Here is a 24887-nt window from a genome sequence, read left to right as displayed (position 1 = left end):
TTACCCTTCTGTAAGAGAAATTTACATCGGAAAGGAAGCCTGTACCAGGAAGACAGCTATTACCAGAGATGACTTTTTCGCCCGAGATTTAGCATGGCAGGGCAACCTTTGTTTTCTCTTCTTACCTTTCCATGAATTGCCTCTTTCGCCTCTGGCTTGGGAAATGGTTCTGTCCTCCTGGGAGAGGCACAGGCCTTGGTTCCAACAATCTCCGCCCCAGGCCTCCACTGGTTTCTTGTTCTTGCTCTTTTTCTTCATCACCTGCTTTCTTCTCTGAGTCACCCATTCATTCACATTCCTTAAAGATCTCAAACAGGTAACCAACCATTGGTAATATCTTCAACAATAACCGCATCTTGTGGGCCAACAGAGAGAAAACGTTCACAGCTCTCCTTGAGGGTGTTGGCATGACAAAAAGACCATTATTCACACAAATAAGCCTCAAGCATTTCATTCACTGTTGGAATAAGTTAAGACAAGCTCATTTTAGAGGGGCTATGAAAAGTTAGCTTTTGCCTCCAGACATCTTTCCTGTTTTGGCTCCTATACATGTCCACTAAAAGTCTTTCCTGGAGCATGAAGAGGGAAACAACCTACCTCACTGCACCTGGCTCCTGTGCCTCACCTAATGCTAGCTGTAGGGAAGGGGAGGTTCATTCTCAAGGTGAACTTAACTGTATGTTTACTTGACCCCTTCTACGTAAGTCTGTATTAAGGTTAATACAGTTAAAAGACACATCCACAAACTGTTGAGACAACAAGAATTGTTTCAAGGTATTTAATTCTTTGTGAAAAACATGTATAGCCTGAAACAATCACTAAAGTAGTAGATTTTACTTTTTAAAATTTGAATTTTCCAATTTTTATTAGTTTTACACTGAGAATTCATTTGTGCCAAATGTGGATAACTCACGTTCTCACTATTTGATAATCCCTGTGGGAAATTAAAGCCTGTTGAATGTGATGGAACAGAATACAAAGTGTGTGTGGGAGTTCCAGCCTAAGAGTCGGGATTCCCACTGGGGTAGAGACTGCTAAACTGTCCCCAGGAATCACTCTCCCTTTCTTTTAATAATAGAACCACCTCCTTCTCTAACCCACATTTTAACTGGGGACATGGCTGCCTGGTTGGGGACCACATTTCCCAACCTTTCTTGAAGTGAGCTGTGGCCACATGACTAAGTTTTGGCCAATGGGATGTAAGCCAAAGTGACATGGGTAACTTAAAACAAAATGCTTGCCCTGGACTTCTGTCCTCCTTCCTGATGGCCAGGAATCGGCGACAGGGACAGAGCCAGCTGGCTAGCCTGGATCCCTGGCTACTTGTGTGCCTACTCACTTACCTTGGAATTACTGAATGTGAGAAAAACGAACTTCTGTTTCATTTCAAGCCACAGAGTTTTGGATCCCTTGACCACACCAGCTTCCTCTGTACTCCAACGCATACAACTATAAGTGTATTATTTCTTTTCCTGATAAGCCCCACCAAGAATCTTCTCCACTAAATGATCTGGTTTTATTAAGATAACTAAAGAGCCAAATTAAGGTAATTCAGTAACATTTATTTTACATGAAACAATTTCCAAAGAATATATTTAAAAACCATCTAGATACTGATTTTATTGCATTACAAAAATTTGAGAGGCACAATTGAAGTATTCAAATAAATTGTGAGGGGTGCAGGTGGGGACCTAAGGTTGCTTGCTGTCCATGTGGTTCCTTAGTCACTTAAAGGCTCTGGGTAGAAGAGTCTTTACCATGAGGCAGTAGTGCACTTCATTTAATAGGAATAAATCACATAAAATATATACTTTTATACAGAAAGTGTTATTGTATTGTCACCTTCAATTACTTATAAAAACTTCATTTTAAATTGCACAAAGATTCTCTTTAAAATTGACAACTCCCAGAAGACAGGGCTGGCTTAGAACTAAGGAGCCATCCAAACAATGCATTACAAATAATTAGGTATCCATTTCTTCACAGATAAAAAAGATCTATGAAGAATTACATTATTCAAATGGGACATTTAAAATCTTTTTTTTCATAGGAAAATAGGTTTATGCATTTGTCCCTACTCAGCTAAATTTATTTTCTCCCTACTTTAAAACAAATCACAAAATGTTCAAAGTTTAAAATTAGAGTACCTATCGCACAGTATAATGTGAAAGTGTTTACATTAATTCATTTTTTGTATCATTCTACCGTAGTATCAAATTATTAACAAGGCACAATGGGTACATTCTTCAGAACAGTTTTGGTCTTTTTAAAAAAATCACACATTTATAAGCAGTGATTTCAATCATGTTTAAAAACAAAAATACTAAACAGATTCATTTCCTGATCCAGATGATGCAGAATCCATGAAATTTCTGGAGGCACTTCACTTTCCATAGAATTTCTTATTCAGTAGGTATATGAGAAGGTTTACATTCACTTTAACCTTATCAAACATTTTCATTACAGCTACTCCTTCATATTGCATCTCCAGTAAATCCTGAAATTATAACGAATGTTATTAAATCTCAAACTTGACATCTAGCACATTTAAAACACATTCTAGAAGAATTTGTTGACAAAAATAAGATTCAAATGACCTAATTAGGTGGGGGTTCTTACACTTTAACATGTATCAAAATCATCTGGTTAAAAACACAGGCTAGTTAAAACACAGATTGCTGGGCCCCACCCCCAAGAATTTCCGATTTTGTAGCTCTTAGAATCTGCATTCTAACAAGTTCCCATGGAATGACAATATTTGTTGGTCTGGGTGGCATATTTTCAGAATCACTTACCCAGATGAAAGAAAATAGATTTTTAGAGTTGAAAAAGACCATATGAAAGAAAACCATTATGATTAATTCAGATATATATAATTTTAATTTTTATTTGAAAAATTCAAAACACAAACGTTCTAGCAAGATGGGGTATATCCTTTAGAATGGCAGTGTTTTCTAAAGCAGAGCAGGCCAATTCTTGGGGAGTGAAAAAGCATATCAGAACCATTTATTTTTATTTCTTCTCATTCTTTAAATATTTAAATTTGGTATATATTTTATAAAGGTCATTTTGAGTACAGTGGTAGGAGCATGTATACTTTATGAATAAATATGTACAAATGGGGGGGAAGTGACCATGCTACTAGGTTGGTGCAAAAGTAATCGCAGTTTAACAATTGCAAAAACCGCAATTACTTTTGTACTAACCTAATATTTATCGATGAGGTTGTGTGATTGAAATGTGGAGAAACACTGTACAAAGCAATTCCTGATCTAGACTACTTCTGTTCCTATACTGAGAACAAGCCCTCATTCCCAAGTCAGTCTGTCATTCTGTGTTCCATTGCCGCCATATAACAAAGGAAATAAACTTTCCTGCTAAAATTCATAACTGGGTCACACCAGCCACATGTATGAGACTAAGCAGTAAAATTTCACAATAACACAGGACAGGAGGCCTTTCCCAAATAGAAGATATCATTCTTGAACTGCCCTAGACTAATACCCAGGGCTCATTTTCTTGTTTCTAGCTGTGAAAACTTCTTGGACCTTAATGGTAATATCTTGTGTCTATATTAAGCAAGGCCACCTGCAGAAGTTGGAGTCATCTTTGAGGAAACTGGGCTCTTGCCAGCTTCCTCCCCCACTTCTTCAATTACCTCCCACTGCCTTGAACTAAACCCCTACATTATTTAGATACACATCCGGGACAGAAATTCTATAGGGAATTGAAGTTCTTTTATCAAGAATGCTTTTTTTCTGTTAAAATGTAGTGGAGATTCACTTTTCCTTTGGGAAAGGCAATATCTGTTAATCCAAGTCCCTTGGAAAAGAAACCAATATGGTTGAGAAGGAATGGTATGTTGCAGGGGAATTAGTTCGGCCCCAAAGGACTGGAGCAGAGAAACTATAATCGCACTTGTGGTTAGAAGAGCAGATTCCAGTCTTAGCTCCGCTCTGTGCTACCTTATTATCTTGTAATATCACATAACCTCTCTGAAGTTGTTTCCTTGTCTGTAAATTGAGGCGAACACTCCCAACCTCACAGGGGTGTTATTGGGCATATGAGATCAATCTTTTGTAAGCCACCCTTGTCTTGCCAGGATCAGATGGAACAGGAGGATCAGTAGGAGAAGCAGTGGAGCAGTGCGACCAAGAGCCTGGGCTCCAGCTGCCTCTTCCATCATGCACTCTCTGAACCTCAGTTCTTCAGCTGGGAAACAGAGAACAGCAACCCAGCAGCCCTTGATAAACACGGACCATTATTTGTATAAGCAGAACGTCTTCATGGAAGTCTCGCCTTCCTGTTATGTATGTGGCCTATAGCTATATAGCGTGTAAGTAGGATATAATCTTTAGGAACTAAGGGAAGAGTGGGCTGTAGAAAACCTAGACACATAATGTTAGAAGCGATTTCCCTTAGAACTCTTAGGAACTTCTATCCTGTTTCCAGCCCTTGACTCACACTAAAAGACCTGGACAGCATGTTTCTCTTTGATAATTCATTTGATAATGTAATTGTCTCAAAGTCATATGTATAAATGGAGGTCTGATTTTATGTCTGACAGTTATTATATTCAGGGCCAGCTCCTTGGGCATTCAACCTGTGCAGGGAGGGTCTCCTGATCAGAAGAGTCCTGCACTTAGTTTAATGCTGTCATCATCTTGAAATTCTCAATAATTTTGAATAAAGAGCTCTGCATTTTCATTTTGCATCGAGCACTGCAAATCCTGTAGCTGGTCCTGCCGATACGGTAATGACTTTAAAAGTCTGGGGCTTATTAGCCATCTGCATACAGCTGGGGAGTAACATTTCGCAATAATGTGTATAAATGAATGGTGTGAATAGCTAATCCCTCTGCACACTGAATCCTTAACAAAGGAACAAATGAAGCTTGGTATTTGCACCAGTGTTCAAAGGAAGTCGCCTAGAATTACTGAGGCCTCTCTAAACAGGAGTCTACTGGTCACTTGGGATTCATTTGTCCAGTTGACATTATTGGTTTGGCTCATTTCCTTCCTGGCAATCACATGGTATGTCTGCCACCTCTAGAGAAGAATCACTAAGGCCCATTACCACAAAAACATTCTCTTCTCTTCCCACATTTACCTAAGTGTTACATAAAGTAACTCAAGACTTTCAGTTAAATTGTTAGATGGATACATCTAGTGACATTTAAATTAAGTCAGAAAACAATACTGTTTACTTATACTTTTCATAATTACATAACATCTTTAATTTTCTCTCTGTACTCTAATTTATGATCTCAATGTCCTTATCATGCCCATTTAGCTCCCATTTTTCTTTTTAAGCTACAAGGAATGCTAGACAGAAAAGAAGGGGAGGAGAGATTATTTCAGGGCTGTCAGGCGTGGGCTGAGCAGGCAGTGAGGCTGGAACTAATATCACTCCCAGTGGCTTATCCAAATCATTCATGTGGATACACACAGAATACCTGGAAATCATTTTACAAGTATTTTGGGGCCCAGGTAAGTAGGTATTATTTCCATCTAAAAACTCATACACGAAAAAGAAAATCTTAATTACTTCCCTGAACTGATTCTGTACTAATGATTAAGAAATTGAGAGTAGATGAACATAAACATTTGATTGTATCCTCCTTTCATTTTTTTTTTTTTGACACACAGTTTCTCTTCAAGTATATTTGGCTTAAATGTGGTTCTAAAAAGAAAACAACAAAAATCCAGACTGCAAACATCATTTTTCTATTTACAGATTATCTGTTTTGCATAGTGTCTTTCATTCATATGATCACAAATGTTTAAGAAATAGATTTAAGAAACTGATGTAAGAATAATTCTAGGGGGTGGCCGGTTAGCTCAGTTGGTTAGAGCGTGGTGCTAACAACATCAAGGTTGCTGGTTTGATCCCCACATGGGCCACTGTGAGCTGCACTCTCTTTAAAAAAAAAAAAAGTAATAATAATAATTCTAGCAGGGAGAAAGAAGGCGCAATGGAACCAGAAAAGCTCCAGTCTTAGGCATACATACTCTTAGAAAGAAATGAAACGTTCTAATAAAAGGAAACTTTCCTGAATACTTTTATATTATTTTCTTTAAGCTTCAGAATGGAAACATGACTTCGAAAAACTGACTGCTATGGTTTTACCATCTAAAAGCATTTCAAGTTCCAATAATTTAAAAAATCATAGCTTTTAAAAAATAATCAATGCTTAAAAAGCTAATATTGACAAATGAGGCTTACATTGGTCATCTTTGTTGGACTTCATTGTCGTCACGCAGAGTGCAAGCCAGGGGCGCCACAAATGACCCACATTGTAGCACTCCCGCCAGTTTGCAGAAATTCCAGCTTACCTGAATATTGAGCTGCACCTTTTCCATCTCAACACCCAGGAATTTTGATTTGACATCGAAGATGCCCACATCTTCAGTAGATATGATATCAAATGTAACATTTTTAAACCTAGTGAAGAAAGGGACAGATATAGAACTGCAAATATATGCTTAAAGCTGAAACAAATTAATGGAATCCTAGGTTACCATTCTTAGTGAATAGTCTACTGGGAAAACCCTAAGAAATCATCCAAAACCTCCCATCTTTTCCCTCAATCTGCTCACTAGGTTTGATGGCTCTTGTTGAGTGCTGTAGCTCACAAACCACTGAAGCAGGTGCCTTATTATGAAAGAAGTGCTAAATATGGTTCTTGCTCTTAAAGAACACGAAATTTAGTTGGAAATATGAGACGCACAGAATATGAAAATTATTCAGTGACTTATACCACTGACAGGCCAGTTGAGCATTTCAGATGATAAGTTTTATAGAAACTTCTAAGAGGAAGAAGAATTTTCTCTGAGTCGATTCAGTCAGAAGGTTTGATGGGATAAATGGAATAGGAGCCATGCCTTGACGGAAGGCGGGAGTTAGAGAAGAGTAGTGGGTCTGGCTGCCCCCAGACAGAGAAGTAGGGAGTGATGGGGTGTGGGCGGGGATCACGGTCCCTTTAAAACAGAGAATCCAGTGGCACCTGGGGTGGGGCTGAAGAGGAGGGGTTTCGGTTTTCTCAAGTGCACCCACTGACAGCACTCTGCTGGTGGGGCTCTGACCCAGGCATTGGCACACAGTCTGTGGCTTTGAAATTAGAAAGGCACCATTTTTCAATTGTAAATGATCTCATCTATCAAGACCAAAAGACAGCCTTTATTCTCACTGTATGACTCAGTTCTCTGGAGGGAACGGGGAGGCTGGCAGATCCAGACGCACTGGACAAGCCATGGGAAACACAATCACTTGATCAGCACTTCATACAGCCCATGGCACCAGATGCTCAAGGCCCGATGGGAAGACAAGAGATGACAATACACATGCTTTCCCCGGTTGTCTGTAATCAAGGGTACGCCTTGAGAGACCAAATGAAGCTCTCTTCAAAGGCCACAGGAAACCAAAGAATGTGAGTCAGGTTTTATGGGGGTGATTAGAGGGCGTGTGTGTTCTGTGCAGACTCCAAGTCACACTCACTGGTTTGTCTGCAGATCGTCTATGCCCAGCAGGACACCCTTCTCATGCAGCTTAGCAGCCGTGTACTTCACTGGCTTCACTCTCCTCGTCCCCTTGGGTTCTCCTTTTCCATCCAGTTTAATCGATCTCCGAGAATTTCTAGCAAAGTAACAACAAATAGTCTGTTGTTCATGATGGCAAACTCAGATGTTGCTGGTTGTGCAATAGCCACGCCCAGGGAGCACCCCACTGTTCAGATCTGGCCCCCATGGCATAGAATGCATAATTCTTTATTTTGTCGTAGTAGGTGACAATTTTCCCCACTCAGTAAAACCTCACTGTGAACTGTCTAAGGGAAAGCTATTTTCAAAGTGACTGAAGTTGGCAGTACAGATAATGTTTTTCATAAAACTTATATTCTGTTTTCTCAGGCATAGTGAACTAAGTGGATATATTAAGTCATTTTGCAAGCAGCTTTGGTGCAATAAGATGAGCTGTGTACTCCTACGTGAAGGTACCACTAGGACTGTTTTAATTAATTTAACAAGTACTAAGTAGCCAGCACTGTTCTACGTGCTTGATAAATATTGCTTCATATTTACAAAATTAACATTTCCACAGTACTTTGAAATAAATAAAATTCCTTTCTTATATGCTTTTTCAGTTAGCTCTCATAACAGTACTTGTGAGACTGCTACTCCTAATCCCACCTTAAGGATGAGAAAATTGAGGCTCCAGAGAAGTTCACTGGACTGGTTCAAAATCACACAATGTGAGAGAGAATTAGAACCCAAATCCAGCTCACATGACTGCAGAGCCTGTAAAATGCTTTCAAGTCATTGTAGTAAATATGTAAAGAAAACCCTCAGTAACTTTATTTCTAGCGAATATTAGCTCAACTAACTTTTTCCTCCCAGGAATAGAGTAAAAGTAATTTACAGGCCACAAGCAAATTAACTGAAATTCAGAACTAGTGGGGCCTAAACCAATAAGGTTTAAATTTGGTTATTTGCCTTCATCAAATCTTCTAAGATTAATGCAATTGATTTTTCCATGCAGCACCATTTCCTACTGTCAATTTGACTGCAAAGATTACATAAAAATATTGTATTACATATTTAAATGGGTAATTAAAATTTGATTAGTATTGACCTTAGTCTAGGGATAAGAATTATTATGAGCAAATCATATTCATAAAAGTGGCTATACTGTATATTAAAAATCTATAATATATATACTCATGGGTAACAAGAAAACTGCCAAATTTTGTCTTTGTATCAATATGATTTCTTAAAACCACTAAGTAATTTAAAATCATTAAGCTGCACTGTGCAATTAGCAAACATCTGACATTGTCTAACATTATCAAAAATATAAAATACTGTTTATTGTAAACATTCCTAAGAGTAGCTTTCATTTTTGTTTTTTTTTATAATAGTGCTCTAAAGACACCTTTGACTAAAAAAAGACAAAAGGAATAATGAAAGTTCTTCCCCAAGTGTTAAAGCTACTTGCTTAAAATACAACAGGGTAAACTACTTTAAGTATGAAATTATGCCAATGGAGAATTTAAAAAGTTTCTGAATTCACCCCTGACTTCTTAGTTCACAGCGGCAAATCACAAAATTGAGATTTTAGTTTTTAGTTATAAAACAAAAAGTTTCCTTCCAAATCCAACTCAACAGCCCAGGATCATAAAAGAATTGACACCCCTTATAAATCATGACACTGTAAATGAATATATGATTTTAACTTACTTTATTTTCAAGTTGTCTAAGCAAGTCTTTATGTAGGTGTCATAATAATTTATTTGCTCTTCATAAAATGCTGCCTTCTCGTTAAGTGCTTTCAAGGTTTGCTGAAGTTTTGCCAATTCAGCTTTTCGAAGCTTACGATAGTTTCTTTGATTTCGAATATCCTAAAACAACAAGTAAGGGCTATGATATGAGACTGATGCAGAAGTTTGCTTTCTGATTTTGCCTGTTTGGGACAAGAACACTATCAAGTATGAAATCACTATTTGGACTGTTAACTGGTAGTTTATCTCAATCACCTTATTTTAATCTCTCACACCCTTCCCTTTTCACTTCAGAACTGGCAAGTGTCCTTATTTCACTTTAAGAGTTGCTAAAATTTATTTTTTTCTTGATGGAAAAGCAAAGAAGCAATTTTAAAATGACCATACAATTAATTTAAGGAAAAATCATGTTTTAAAAAGGGCACAAGGAAGACCTTAGCAGGAGACAAGCAATTGCTTCAGGATACTTCGAACATTCCACTTTGAAGAATATACCTGCTGAAAAGGTTTAAATTTAATCATTGCATTCATTTTAGAGATAAGTAAAAATCAATACACTTTTAATCTGGGAACTATTCTCAAGGTTTACAAAAACAATAATTGGGCTCTCAGGACTGACTGAAAACATTGAACACTAATAATTATATAACTAATATTTGGATTTAAACAGAGTTCCTGAACATACTGTTGTCCAAGCTGCTTACAGCTTGTAAGAACTATGCTACAATTAAACTTACAGATATCCAGGTTGTTTTTTCCTTTTTTTATAATTCTAGTTGATAAATTATGGAAATGTTTCATTTAAGAGAATGGTGCCTGTTTAATATGATTTTTCCATTGTGGACAAATTAAAAACATTCCCCTAGGAATTCAAACATAGACAACACACACTCTTCTTAAGTAAAAATTCTTCACTAAATAGAATCTTTTAGTGGATGTCTTCTTGATAGCTATTTTTCTTTTTTTAAGGCAAAAGTGTCATTTTCTCTACTGCACATTTCCAAAGAGAAATATTTTCCACCCCAGAGCTATAGAAAGAAATGTTACTTCCCTTGAGTCACTCAGGCAAAAAGGAATAAGCGTACTGCCAGAACTGACCATGACTTTCCATAGAAGCATGAAGTGGAGTGCATTTCTCTCCCAGAAGTTAGACAATTTATTTATTTTTTTCTGATCACTTAACTGCCCTTAACTTCCAGACCCATTTAAATTAGCGTGTTTGGATAAAAACAATGAAATGTCTTTGGAACCCAAACATCCCTTGAAACCAAATACTTCCTTATCCTTGGCAAACAGATCTCAGCCAGTTCCTGTGATGTTTCCTTGCACTAATTTGAGATCCTTTTCTCAGGAAGTTTCTGAACTGTCAAAATATGGGATGAGAAAACAGAAACTAACATTTAAGTCAAAACTGCATTTAGGCTAAATTGCATAGAGGCAAACTCTCCAGTGACAAAGTTACCATCTCAGCAGGAGGCCCTAAGGACAACTGGGCATTACAACTAACAACTCAAGAAGGAACTCTTCTAAAAGTGTCATTTTAAAAAGCAGTAGGTATTGCTCAAAGGCATAAATGAAACTTGTCTATTGCATTTCCTAATAATTTATTTCTGGTGTGTGCCAACTCTTCTAATGACTCGGGAGAGTTGTGATTATTCTCTATTAAAAGTCATCAACTGCTCTGCAACTTTTACAAGTCTGTAGTATTGACCATGGCATATACAACTATCAATCCCTCAGGTCACCTCAGATTACCCTGCAGGTAACCAATGATTAACAAATGTCTGCTAAGTGAAGAAAGAATACTGTTTCCAAAAACCTTGGCAATTTCATTGAGAATGTCTTGGTATTTATTTTTGGATGACACGAGTCCCGTCTGTTCCAATGTCCGAAGATTCCTCTGGATTTTCCTCTTCTTCTGCTCAAGGGGCAGCTGTGCATCTTCAACCATAGATTGGCTATGCTTCATTTCTTCTGGAGTCTTGGAATCTTTAATCGCCCGGCTCACCATGTCTGTGGCATGATCTGTTTCCTGAAAAAGGAATATCAAGATGTTGCTTTTCCTCTGATTCCCTAGTCTCACAGATTTAGAACCTGCACAAGGCAAGTTAATGTCAAAAATGAGAGAAGTCCTCAAACCAAAGTCCAAAGACCAGACTGTATTCTTCATGGGTTTCAAAGTTGATCTTTTCGAAGGAATTACTTCACATTTTTGACAAACATGGGAGGGGTGGAAGGCCTAATTTGGGCAAAATTCTAATAGCTATTTTATTGCTAAGGTGACAAATCACTTTAGTGATAAACATAGTACAATGGATAACTAATATTTTCTAATTCCCTGGATGAAAGGATTTCAATTCCTGGATAGTCCCATTGAGGAAACTAAAACTAGATTATCCATTAAAACTTGGCTATGACAACCCTGAACATCCAGAACCCAACTAAACTCTCACACATCAGCCAGATGTATGGCGATTCATAAGCCCAGACCGCAGAGACCTTTGTTCAGATAAAGGAATCAGTCTCAAACTACCATCTCTGAAAAATCTGCAGGGTTTCTTTGAACCAAAGGGAATAAGAGTATTCTAGCACATAATAAGTTCCCAAATAAATGAGGAGTAAATGAATGAATACAATTTGGATAGTTTGTTCAAAAGAATAGTAATAAAGAGAGACTGGTGATCTTCCCACTTCATTGTACCAGACAATTGACTGACACATAAAATCTAAAGTACAAATGTTATCCGACACATGATGGACAGGTCAACATCATGGACACAGGAATAGTTTACCCTGTCAGCGGTAAACAACAATAGTACTAGCAGCAGCCGCCAACGTTATTGAGTACTTAATATGTGTCAGGTATTACTCTACCCTCTTAACATATTTTAACTCATTTATTTCTGTCTGTAAATTGGATACCATTATTATCATTCCAATTTTACAGATGAGGAAACCAAGGCACAGAAATATTTCTAAGTGCCTAGCATTACATAACTAGGAGGTGCAGAGCTACACTTGATCTCGGAAGTCTGTGTTCTTAGCGACTATGCTACATTTGGGGAAGAATAAAATATCAATAAGGACTAAAATTCTCGTCCTTAATTTGTAGGATATTCTACCTACATTGTTTGAAAAACATTCATACATTAATAAATATCAGATAACTTGGCTTTTTTAATGGTTTTTAAATGGAAAACTAGGACAGAATGATTTCTTGGCAACCAATTAAATTAAGAATGATTCAGGAAAATTACGTGTAGCTCTGCTAAGAAGTAACTGATTAGATAATTTTGTTAACTTTAAGAAGTGGCAATTATTGATACTAACGCAATAACACTGAAATTAATTCAGAACGAACTAAACAATGATGCAATTTAAAAGATGTTGATAAAAAGTTTAATGCAAGATTGTTATGAAACTTTAGTTAGTTACACCAGGAGAGTGATGCTCTGAACCAACAGACTCAAGACAGTCGCTTCTGAAGCGTTTAGAAAACAGTTTTAATGGGAGACACTTCTTCATTTCTTCAAACTGGGAAATACGTAAAACATGAAAGGTATTTTTCTATATCCTGTTGACCAGAACTGTCTCTTAACTGACTTATCTACCCATCCTCTGACTGATAAAGTTTGTGATGAATATCCAGAAGCTTTGAAAGACCCAGAACTACCGTCCTAGTCTAGGATAAAACTACGTTCAGCATAAGTTTGGTGCTGCATTTTCTATTTCATTTCCATTGATACTCCATATGGATTTTATACAGAGCTGAACTCAGTTGGCCAGAGTAATAGATAAAAGTCTTTACTTTCAAACTACATTAGATATCGTTTCTCTGAGATAACAGTAAACATTTGGCATGAAGATTGATAAAGTCAACTCATATCTACGGTACTTATTATTTTACAGTCAAAGACCAATTACCTGTTGTGTAGTTGCGGGGGTCTCTAAGATTTCTGTCAGTGTGTTCCCTGGTTGGTTCCGGATCACATCGATTATCAGCTTTTTGGTCCTTACAAAACAGAGAAAGAAGAGACAGACATTCAGACAGCAGTCCTGACGTACAATAGTCTGCTTCTCCTGAGGGAGTGCACAAACACATACAAAAATGAAGCTTCAAAGATAATCCCTTAAAATAAAACAGTCTTGCAGAAATTTACCGCATCTGTGCAAAGGCTCCTGAAAGTTTGTGAATGCTTGATAATTGAAGTCTGGGTTTTATATGCTTGATGTGGTAGGATTATATTGTCAGTAACACGGGCACAAGTATGCCATAAGGCTCCTTATCTAAATACTTTTTCTTCTTTTTGGACTGAGACTACTTTTTGATGAGCAGGAGGGACAAGTACTGCCCATTTGGCCTGCTACTGTAGAGGCTACAAGAATGATATCTAATAATCCCCCTTTCCTGACTTTAACATTTAAACTTCTGAGCCTGTTTAATACATCATAAGACTTTAGGATCCAAACCAACTGTTAGCTTTCCTGCTCTGAGAAAGTTCTGAAACAGTTGGAAGGCGAGTACAAGTAGAATTCCCGGGTGGACTGTGGAGCTTTGGTGGCTGGCCGACACGGCAGCTAAGAGGATGGGTGTCTAAGAACCTTGCATGTGGCAGAGGAACTAACAGATTGTTTTGGGTCCCTGACGTCAGGTGGGAGAGAATAGAAGAGCAGCTCAGTAAAATTTATGAGCTGGGAAACTCCTCTGGAAGTGCTAAAACCATGTATTTTTCCCTATGTGGTTTTTTTTTTTTTTAAAATTAGTTTCAGGTGTACAAAACTATGTAATAGTTAGACATTTATTATTTATATCCTATATGTTCTTTACGGTAATCAGCCACCCCCTTCCTAATTAAAGATCAGATTACGTAATTATTTAAAAGATTTTAACATAAAAGACAAAGAGTCAAGTTTGTTCACTTTTACATAAGTAGGAACAGTATTATTGACCATAGCTTTCCTTCTGAAAAAAAGGAAACAGAAGTTGCCTTAGTTATAAACATGTCTATTCACTGTCCAAAGTTTCACTTTTATTATAGTTCTGTTGTTGTAGTTAACCTTGGTTCTTTCAAAGGCATTACAGGGTATCACTGGATGATAAATTTCTTCCTCAGCTACAGCAGGAAATGTTTGCTCAGTATGAAAATTGGAAAATGAAAACAAAACATTGTTCCCAAATGACAGAAGAAACCCTCCAAGTTAATTCCTAAAATATTATTTTTGAAAATAGGATAAAATCCAACAAACCATCTGCAAACATTATTTTTCTCACTTATTTATTGCAAGTCTGTATGAGAAGAATGATCACAACTATTTCCTCTGGCTCATGAGCCTTCACTGCTGGGGATTTACAGGCTGTCTGGGAATGCACAGATAAATACTCCCAGGAGTCAAAGGTGCGCACCCAGCTAATTATAGCCACGTAGGAGATGGCACTCTTCCTAAGGGGGCTGTGGCTTAGAGAGCCAAGTATCGTTTCCTCCCCACACAACCCCTTCCTCCAATCATCATTATAAATATATTTAAACAGGAACATCGAGTTAAAAATAAAAGCTTTAGATGATTTAAAACATGTAAACACGGTGACTGTTTCTTATTTGAAATAATATTCTAGGAACTACTTATGATACTGTTCTAAGAAAGTCCCCGCTCATCTCTTTAGAGAAGCTATCTGATGACCAAAGTGACTGGGGTTACTAAAGCGTGCCCTGCCAGGGACAAAGCATGCTTATTTGTTTGGGAGTTGCTGGAGAACAAACTGCCCATACATCCTCTTTCCTTGGATTTCTACTTTATGTCAGGCCTGTGGAACCCACTGCCCAAAGGTCTATTCCAGACATCCTGCGGATGTAACTATCCAGTTTCAGGACAGGGAACTCACTGCCGCCCCCTGCAGCATGCCTAATGGCTAAGAACATTGGGATCAGACGGATCTGAGATCCAACTGGGACTCCTGTTGCTTACTGGTTGGGTGGACTTGGGTAAATGAAATAATCCCTATAGGTTTTCCTATTTATTTATTTATTTATTTATTTATTTATTTATTTATTTATTTATTTATTCATTCATTCATTCATTCATTCATTCATTCATTCATTCATTCGTTCATTTATATAATGGGTATTTCTGAGGACTGATGCAAGGACTGAATGAAAAGATGCATGTCAAGCCTTTCACTAGCGTCTGACATGTGGTAAGCACTCACATGTTTACCGAAGCTGTGCTGCCCCAGATGGCAGCCACTGGCCACAGGTGGCACCTGAGCCCTTGAACCATGGCTAGTCCACAGTGACATGTGCTAGAAGTGTCAGACACACACTGCATGTTGAAAGCTTAGTATGAAAAAAGCATGTACAATATCTAATTAATAATTTTTTACACTAATTACATACTGAAATGGTAATATTTTGGATATACTGGGCTAAATTTAACATAATTAACTGTACCTGTTTTTTAAAAATGGGGCTTCTAGAAAATTTCAAATCACTTGTGTGGCTCACATTACATTTTCTTTGGCGAGGGCACCATTGGAACATTGCATTCCTAAATGGGAGACTCACTCCTGAGAGGTCTGCCTTCCAGTGATGTCCACTCACTGGACCCGATTAGTCACAGGACTTCAGCACTAGGGGGACCTTTGGGAAACAGTCCAATCAATCCTTGATTTTACAAACGAGGCCACTAAGACCTAAGGGCGGCAGGCAGGGTCTCTAGTCCCGCTCCCCACATAAGAATGCAGGACATGGTGAGGCCAAAAAGGAACACCCATGGAGCCATAGCTAGGGGAGTCATACCACTATAGGTGGCTGAGTAAGAGAAATAGGAAACAGGAGCCACATGATCCGCAATCCTCACTCCGCTGCTGGCTAGCTCAGCCACCATCTCCTTGCTAGCCCCCATTTTCTGCTGGTGTAGCCATGGCAGTTATATTAGTGGCCAATGGCTCACTGGTTACAGCTGACGGCCAACTAGCCACAGCTAATGGCCATCCAATCACAATTGATGGCCATTTACTACCTGAGCCAGCACCTTTCCACGTGAGGCCGAGAGCCTGGAAACTGCACTCCTGGCTCTGTCCCCACAGAAGTGCAATGGTTACACCAAGGTCACACTCTACTTTCTAGAGGCACAGAAAACAAGTTGAATGCCCTTTCCACATCATCAGCCCTCGTAACCTGCAGGGGTGCCAGAACTGTTCCCCATCCCGTCTTCCACCACCTTTCTTTTTTCTAAGTGAAACCCCTTCGTTCCTGAAGCCTCTTCACAATAAGATTTAAAGAGAGTTCACAGTCCTGCTCACAGTTGTTTGCCAGTGACCTTACGACGTCCCCCTCCCCATCCCAATGCAGACAGAATATTCTCTATGTGGCCAGACCAGCATGAATACTGATGAGAGAATTGATCCCGTGACTGTTCAAACCACATGTAAGACAGGCTGATAAAAACAAGGACTCTGCTGCCCTAACTGAATGGAAGTATTTCTAACTCTGAGGCAGAATTTAAAAAAAAAGAAAAAGAAATGCACCAGGGAGTTTATTCATCATAGCTGTGCTCAAATCCCACTGTCAGTAAATGAGACCACATGGTGCTTGTAAATGGCTGTGGCCCCCTTGGTTTGGCTATTCCACTCATATGGCATCTGTTACTACACTCTGACCAGTAGTGGCATTCCTGAGCACCCCCACTCCTCCCTCTCACCCCCATCATCTGCTTTACAGTGTGTGTACTCAAAGTCGAAAAGAAATTTGTGTACATGGGAGCTAAGGAGTATTTCCAGTTGTTTAAAATTCTAATAACATGCTTATATATTTTTATCACTTTACCTCAAATATCACCTTAGCCACTTAGTTCTCATGCCAGTTTGGACCAAAAGCAAGGACATCTGTCAGTTGAAATGATGGATGCCTATACTGAATCATGTGATCGGAAAAAATTCTTAAGAGATGACAACTTAAGCACTCAGGCAGCTAAGTGTGATTAAAAACCACAAATATTGCCTTCTACTTAAACACACATACTTTTGTAGAAAAACAGGCTTAATAAAGGCCATAAGGATCACATATTTTAAGTTGAATCATACGTTACAGTAAGATTTACAATTATATAGTTCTTTCTAATTCTTTCTAATTTATAAGGTGTTAATATATGACTTCATTTGCTCATCATAGCCCTTCCTCCTCCTACTCCCTCTCCTCTCTTCTCCATTTGATGGACAAGAAAACTGATTAGATGACTTGCTCTGACTCCTATGGCTAATAAGTGACAGATTGAGGCTGTGATCCCAGGTCTTCCGAGGACTCTTCAACCAGGCTGTTTTCCCACCTTTATTAAATTTATTGGGGTGACATTGGTTAGTAAAATTATGTAGGTTTTCAAGCGTACATTTCTATAATACATCATCTATATATTGCAGTATGTGTTCACCACCCAGAATCAGTTCAACCAGGCTTCTTCTGCTGCTTCTTTTAATATCACCATGCTTGGTAGTATTGGCAAAACAGCAATCACCCAAACTGAAGCTTCCTGTTCCACAGACATACTCGTACAGAAGGGAAACAGAAATACAATGTTTCTTCCTGCTCCAATATGTGCCTTTAGGTCCCTCATATCTATCAGTCATTCCTTCTCTTTGGCCTAGATAGATGCCCCAGCATCAGTTATATGCACTAACTGCGTGACTACCATATTTCCCCGAAAATAAGACCTAATTGGAAAAGACGCCCTAGCATAATTTTTCAGGATGACATCCTCTGAACATAACCCCTAATGTGTCTTTTGGAGCAAAAATTAATACAAGATCCGGGCTTATTTTCGGGGAAACACAGTATCATTCTCATTATTTATTCTAAGATTCTTAAGAGTACAAAGAGCAATGACCTTGCCCTCCATGAGCTGCAAAACCTTGTGAGCAAGAGTGTAGGCCATGGAAGACTTATGATCCTCTAAGTTTGAATCTATGCCCCACTTACTAGCTACACTTCCCAGAAAAGGGCTGTTGTCTGTTTTGTGCCTGGTTTCCTCATATGTAAAATATAAGTAATAACCTCTACCTTCTGAGAGTATTAGATGACATAAATGCTATTCTCTATATCTATTGCACAGTCCCTGGCACATGGTAAGCACTGGATGTTTCCTATCATTATCATATCCATATTCATCTAGTTAGTAAGAATTATGAAATTAGCATGGAATTAAATTTACAAGCATAAGGATTAACAATGCCCCATGAAGATGACATACTCATCACTGGGGAGCTAATGATTCTGTAATTAATCATGGGGGCATTTCTGAAAGTTGATAACACAACCCCTTTAATAAGGAAGCAAACTAGTTCTTTGATAGAGAAAAGCCAGGTATTTTCATGTCCCAACGAGTCTGCATTCCGTGATTATCCACTTCATAGTAACTTCTGCAAGGCATTGTCTGAGTTTAGTTTGGTTAAATTTGGTTCTCTAATGAAGGGTCTCAAAAGCTATATTGTATGTTTGCATTAGGAATTTGGTTTATTAGCTTGGAAGAAGATCATCCCCATAAGTCAGTATTTCAAAGTGTGTATTAATGGAATATCAATGGTACATGACATGAATTTAAAGCATGTTAGATACTAGCTATTTGCTTCTCATAATTTTAGTCTTTAATTTCCTCACCTCAAAGATAAAGACTCAGACTAACTGGTCTCTAAGCTCCCTGTCAATGACACATTTTATAATTTTGTTAGTAGCAAGATTTTTAAATGTATACTTGAAGTATAACGTATTTGGAAGTTAAATCTTGCCTAACATCTGGAGCTAACTCTATTGAATCTTTTGGGCAATACCGAAATTCCACTTTCCGGGGAGGCTATTTGGTAAATCTTCATTTCAAGTTGTTATTCACATTGATCACTGAGCTGCTTAGTAAAGGACTCTGCCAACAGCAGGACTTTGAAGTGTACCCACCGGAAGGCTTTCTGGACCTCAGAGGTCTAGGAAAGCAGTGAATTATCAGGCACTAGACCAACAGCCTTTTTTGTATAAATGGAAAAGTTCATTCTACAATTCGCATGGAATTGCAGGGAACCCCAAGTAGCCAAAAGAATATTGAAAATGAACAAGTTGGAAGACTCACACTTCCCAATTTCAAAATTCATTACAAAAGTATGGTGATGACTGCATTATGCTATTAGCACAAGGACAGACATACAACCCGTGGAATAGAGCTGAGAATCTAGAAAGCCATACATGTATGGTCAATTGGCTTTTGACAAGGGTGCCTAGACCAGTGGGAAAAAAGTCTCTTTAAGAAATGACGGTGCAATAAATAGATATCCACATGCAAAAGAGGACAAAGTTGGACTCCTACCTTACACCATATACAAAAATTAACTCAAAAGTGATCATAGACCTACACGTAAAAGCTAAAACTATAGACTCTGAGAAGAAAACATAGTAGTAAATCTTCATGATCTTTGATTGGCAATGAATTCTTATATATGACACTAAAAGTATAAGCAACAACAAAAAATAGATAAACAGGACTTCATCAGGTTAAAAAACTTTTGGGCAGCAAAGGACATTACCAAGAAAATAAAAAGACAACCCACAGAAGGGGTAAAAATATTTACAAATCATATATCTGATAGGGGTTTACTATCCAGAATATATGAAAAACTCTTAACAACTCTGCAACAAAAAGACAAACAATCCAATTAAAAAATGGGCAAAGGATTTTAATAGACCTTTCTATAAAGAACATATATAAATGGCTGACAAGCACATAGTAAGACATTCAGCATTATTAATCGCTAGGCTAATGCAAATCAAAACCACAGAGAGATACTACTCTTCATACCTACTAGGATGGCTATAAGGAAAAACAAAACATGTTGGTGAAGATGTGAAAAAATTGAAACTCTCATACTTTGTGGGTGAGAATATAAAGTGGTGCTGCCACTGTGGAAAAAAGTTTGGCAGTTCCTCAAAAAAGCTAAACATAGAATTACCATATGACCCAGCAATTCCACTCCTAGGTATATACCCAAAAGAACTTGAAATGGGTGTTCAAATAAAAACTTGTACAAATGTTCATAGCGTTAGTCAAATACTCACATTAGTCAAAACATGGAAACAACCCAAATAGACATGATAAATGTGGAATACCCGTACAATGGAATATTATTCAGCCAAAATTACTATGCTGAGTAAAAGCCAGATGCAAAAGGCCACATATTGTATATGAAAGTCCATTTACATGAAATTTCTAGAATAGACAAATATATACAGAAAGCAGATTAGTGGCTCCCAGGGACTGGGGAGCAAGGGCTCGAAAGATGCCCCAAAGATATTGGGAAGTGAATGCTTAATGGATATGGGGTTTACTTTTGGTGTGATGAACTAGATCGTAATGATGGTTGCACAACATTCTGAATGCACTTTAAAATGCCACTGAATGCTACACTTTAAAAGTTTAAAATGGTAAATTTTAAAAGGTAAATTTATGTTGTGTGTATTTTACCACAATAAAAAAATAAAAATAGAACCACTGGCTGGCTTCTCCTTAGTAGGGAGATGAAAGGGGTAGACTGTTTCCAGCACACAGTGGGGAGCTAGGAGAGAGCCATGCAAGGTCTGGGACAAGTAGAACAATGCCCAGATTTCCCTGGATAAGACACATCACTGCCCAATGCGACTGACTTTTTTTTTTTTTAACTTTTATTTATTTTTTTAAGTGTGTTTTTCCAGGACCCACCCACTCCAAGTCAAGTAGTTGTTTCAATGTAGTTGTGGAGGGCACAGCTCACAGTGGCCCATGCGGGGATCGAACTGGCAACCTTGTTGTTAAGAGCACCGTGCTCTCACCAACTGAGCTAACCGGCCACCCCAAGCCTGACTTTCATGGTTTTGCTTTAAAAATGTGAATTCCAAAGCTTTGCAGAACCATGGAGACTCACATTCAGAAATAAGCATAAATGTATGTGACATTCAAATTATTTGATATTTTAGACTACCCCAATTATGATTTCCATTCCTCAACGCAGACATCTGAGTTGACCGCATTTAGAAAATGATGTTCCAAGAACAGACAAAAACAATTATGGAAACATTTTCTCTCATTACTCCCAAGGACAAAGCTTATGAGATCATAGGATACTTGATCTAATTTAATTTGCATGGCGGAACTACACAGTCTATATTTCCAGTTACCTTTATAATTGGCACTTGCTCAGAGGAATGCAGAGAGTGGACTGCACAGTTTTCGCCCTTTGCTCTGTTGCCCCGTCCTGAGTCCTCGCTCTGCAAATTCAATCTGACTAGGTAATAAGTAGTCTAAAAGAACTGCCCTCGACCTTTCTGAGGCCAAGGATGTGTGCAAGTCCTGCACCTTGTCCACTGTCCTGCAGGTGGCCATCGTTACATTTTAGATCACTGGAAAGCAGGGACCATTGCTGCTGTCTCTCCAGCATCAAGCCCAGTGCCATGGACACAGAGTAGGTACTCAAACATTTGCTACATGAATGAATGAAGCTTTAGATAGTCTGAGGACAAAATAAATAAGCCTAATGGAAGCAGCACATGTCACAACATAGCACAATGAGTAAGCTTTTTTTTTTTTTTGACTTTTTCATGGGTGACTGAGTATCTGGAAAAAAAAAATCAACTGGAAATGAGTCTGTCTGAAGCATGTCAGTGGCAGAAACAGAATGTTCTTGTCACAAAGGAAAATAACCTCAGAATTTAGGACGTGTAGCTTGGAAGTGATGTGTGAAGTATTATTTAAATATACATTTATTCCCTTTTGTCTCCAGTTCCCATTTCCATTCTCCATCTCATCCCAATACACAACTGTTCTAATGTGCTAATATGCATCCTTGTATTTATGTAAGTTCTTAAAAACTGTATTGTTTGGTGAGCCAGTGTTTTTGGCATATGGTGTTTTAATTTATGATGTAATCATGGATCTCATTCTTTCTTGCTCTGTGTGTAAAGAATTGGTATGAACTATCCATGAGGCCTTGATAGAAAAATACTCTATTAATTGCAAATGTGAATGCTTCATTTGAAATCTTTGGGGGCAGGAAGTAAGGTATAAATAAAGTCAAAGCTGGTAAACATATCCAGGCTTACTTTAATAGGAAAAAATGTAATAAATCAGATGATAGCATTATGTCTTATCATAATGTGTGTACTTTTTACATTACCGTTTTATACCACAAATTAAATTTGGTTCAAATCTTTTGACCACTCTGAAACAGATATTTCCCTTGAGTTACCTAAGGATTTTCACAGGCTGAGTTAATCACTTCATTTCTTAAAGGAATCATAATACAACAGGGAAAATTAAAATATAAGTTAGGCTATATAAACTATTATGATGTTTACTTTCCTCTTAAATTATAAAGGGTCTATTATCCTTTGCTTGGTTAGATATTTGATGGATAAACAGAATGTATTTCAATATTTAGACATTTTAAAATGAATTATTTAGGGATTTAAGCCTTATTTGAATTTGCACGGTTTACGATGCTTAATTAGAGATATGTGCTCTTTAAGCCCCAAACTTACTTTATCATGAGTCTTTGGCCATCTATAGCTTCACCATCCCTTAAGTCGTACTTGCTTGTTAAGGAAAGGGAAATCTCAGTCTTTGAGAGTTGACTTAGTGTATTTGCCTTGTTAGGATCATTGGGGTCAACGGTTCCTTCCCCTGTAGAAAAAAACACTGTTATTTTCCCAATTCACTCATTGTGATGGTTCATGAACAATGGTAGATAAAGGTTCTGTGGGAAAGACAGGCTCAGTAGTTGGACAGGAGATCATGGTCTTCATAAAAAAAATACATTCCAATATACTTAAAGTGGCTTTTAACATCTTTGATTTAAACATTAAAATAACATGGGGCATAGATATTTAAAATTGGAAAAAATTAGTAAAAGAGAGAACTGCTGAAATCAGAGAACACAGCAAGAAATTTCTAGTAAGTGTGGCTCTTTTGTTTATAATATAGGTTGACAAATCCTTTTTTGATGTATCTAGAGCTTACCTTCAAGAATATCAAAGTGTTTCACAATCTAGGACAGTACGAATTACAGAACCTTTAATGTAGGAAGTGGCTACTGTACTTATTATCCTTTAAATAAGCTTAGGTAGCAAATTCCAAAAATATTTTGATCTGGGATAGGAAAACCAACCAACCAACTAACCAAACTACTAAATACAACCCAGAAGGTAAGTAGAAGGAACAAGCTCTTACCAAGAAAAGATTCCACATGAGGTACTTCTCCCAGCAATTCCAGCAGTTCATTCAGTGAATCATGTTTTTCAGGTGCAATCGCATCCTGGTGCTCCAACAAGAGCTTTGTATAGAAAGCAACACACAAAGATAAAAGTAAACTCTCAACTGCTACCATATTTACATAGTTCCCTTTCCAGTTTTTCATAATTTTCTTCTGATATTGTTTGAATCTTAAATACAAGTCTGACATTTATTAAAATTAGAGAGCTCAGAGAGAGACACAGTTTTTATTTCATCTTAGAGGGAAGTGCCTACTCTTCATCAAGAAATTGTAGCTTTGTGAAAGGTGCTCATAAACCCTCTTTCGGCAAGATCTGCTAGGGGCAGCTTTCTTCCACCTAACCCCAGTGCTCCACTCCACTTTATAGAAAAAAATCAAAGTTGGGGGAAAAGAGTCTAATAGGAGTCAGAAGTCTCTTGGTTAACACTGGTAGACACGTGGAAGGGCTATTTTATTAACTATTTTAATTTCTCTGGCATTGAAGATCTTTGATGAGTAGGAGTGCCAGAAATGCCTATCTGGTTCCTTGGCCTGAGACCTAGATGTACCAGCTGGTTTCCCCTTTCACCACCCCCGAAAAAGGGTCAGAGGTAACACTGCTCGGGTATTTTGCCAAGTCTTAGAGGAAACATTCTTAACTCCGGAGGAGCAATAGCACTGGATGGTAAAACTGTGAAGGACAACACATTCGTTTTTGTTTGCATTTAGCATTAAAACAATATTTCCAAAGTATGGCACTGGTGCCTTTGGTCGATAGGAAATATTAGTTGTTTTGAGTAACTATCTTACAACATTCTGAATCACGATGATCAATGAAACTTTTTCATTTTTCAATCTGTTTTTTTCAAAAGCTTTATGTAGATATAACATACCATCAAATTCACTCATTTAAATGTATGATGTGATTGATTTTTAGTATATTCAAAGACTTGTGCAACCCTCACCACTCTCTAATCCCAGAACATTTTCATCGCTCGCTCTAAAGGAAACTCTGTTCCCATTAGCAGTCATTCCCCATCACCCGTTCCTCCTGGCCCCTGAAAGGATTCTCGTGCTTTCTGTCTCTATAGATTTAGCTGTTCTGGCCACTTCATATACATGGAATCATACAATTTGTAGCCTTTTGTACTGGCTTCTTTCACTGAGCATGATGATTTCAAGGTCCATCCATGATGTAGCATGAATCAGTACTTCATTCCTCTTTATTTCCAAATAGTATTCCATTATTCGGAGATATCACATTTTATATACTCATCTGCTGATGGTCATTTGTTTCCACTTTTTTGGCTATTATGAATAATTATGTTATGAACTTTCACATACAAGGTTTTGTGTGAACAG

At 37.8% G+C, this 24887-nt stretch overlaps 1 protein-coding gene across 1 annotated transcript in view; it reads right to left on the bottom strand.

The window, feature by feature from the left end:
* Positions 1-1541: 1541 nt before the first annotated feature.
* Positions 1542-24887, bottom strand: part of IQGAP2 (IQ motif containing GTPase activating protein 2) — a 264412-nt gene continuing 241066 nt past the window's right edge. The window contains exons 29-36 of the mRNA XM_033109917.1: positions 23504-23606; positions 22816-22957; positions 13199-13286; positions 11094-11306; positions 9234-9394; positions 7498-7635; positions 6336-6444; positions 1542-2497 (exon numbers count right to left, since the gene is read on the bottom strand). Coding sequence (XP_032965808.1) covers positions 2384-2497; positions 6336-6444; positions 7498-7635; positions 9234-9394; positions 11094-11306; positions 13199-13286; positions 22816-22957; positions 23504-23606 — 1068 coding nt within the window. The 3' untranslated portion in view covers positions 1542-2383. The remainder of the gene's footprint in view (positions 2498-6335; positions 6445-7497; positions 7636-9233; positions 9395-11093; positions 11307-13198; positions 13287-22815; positions 22958-23503; positions 23607-24887) is intronic.

The sequence above is a fragment of the Rhinolophus ferrumequinum genome, chromosome 7 (assembly GCF_004115265.2).
Source record: "Rhinolophus ferrumequinum isolate MPI-CBG mRhiFer1 chromosome 7, mRhiFer1_v1.p, whole genome shotgun sequence".
NCBI classification, from domain to species: domain Eukaryota; kingdom Metazoa; phylum Chordata; class Mammalia; order Chiroptera; family Rhinolophidae; genus Rhinolophus; species Rhinolophus ferrumequinum.
This window is presented reverse-complemented; position numbering and strand designations above follow the sequence as displayed.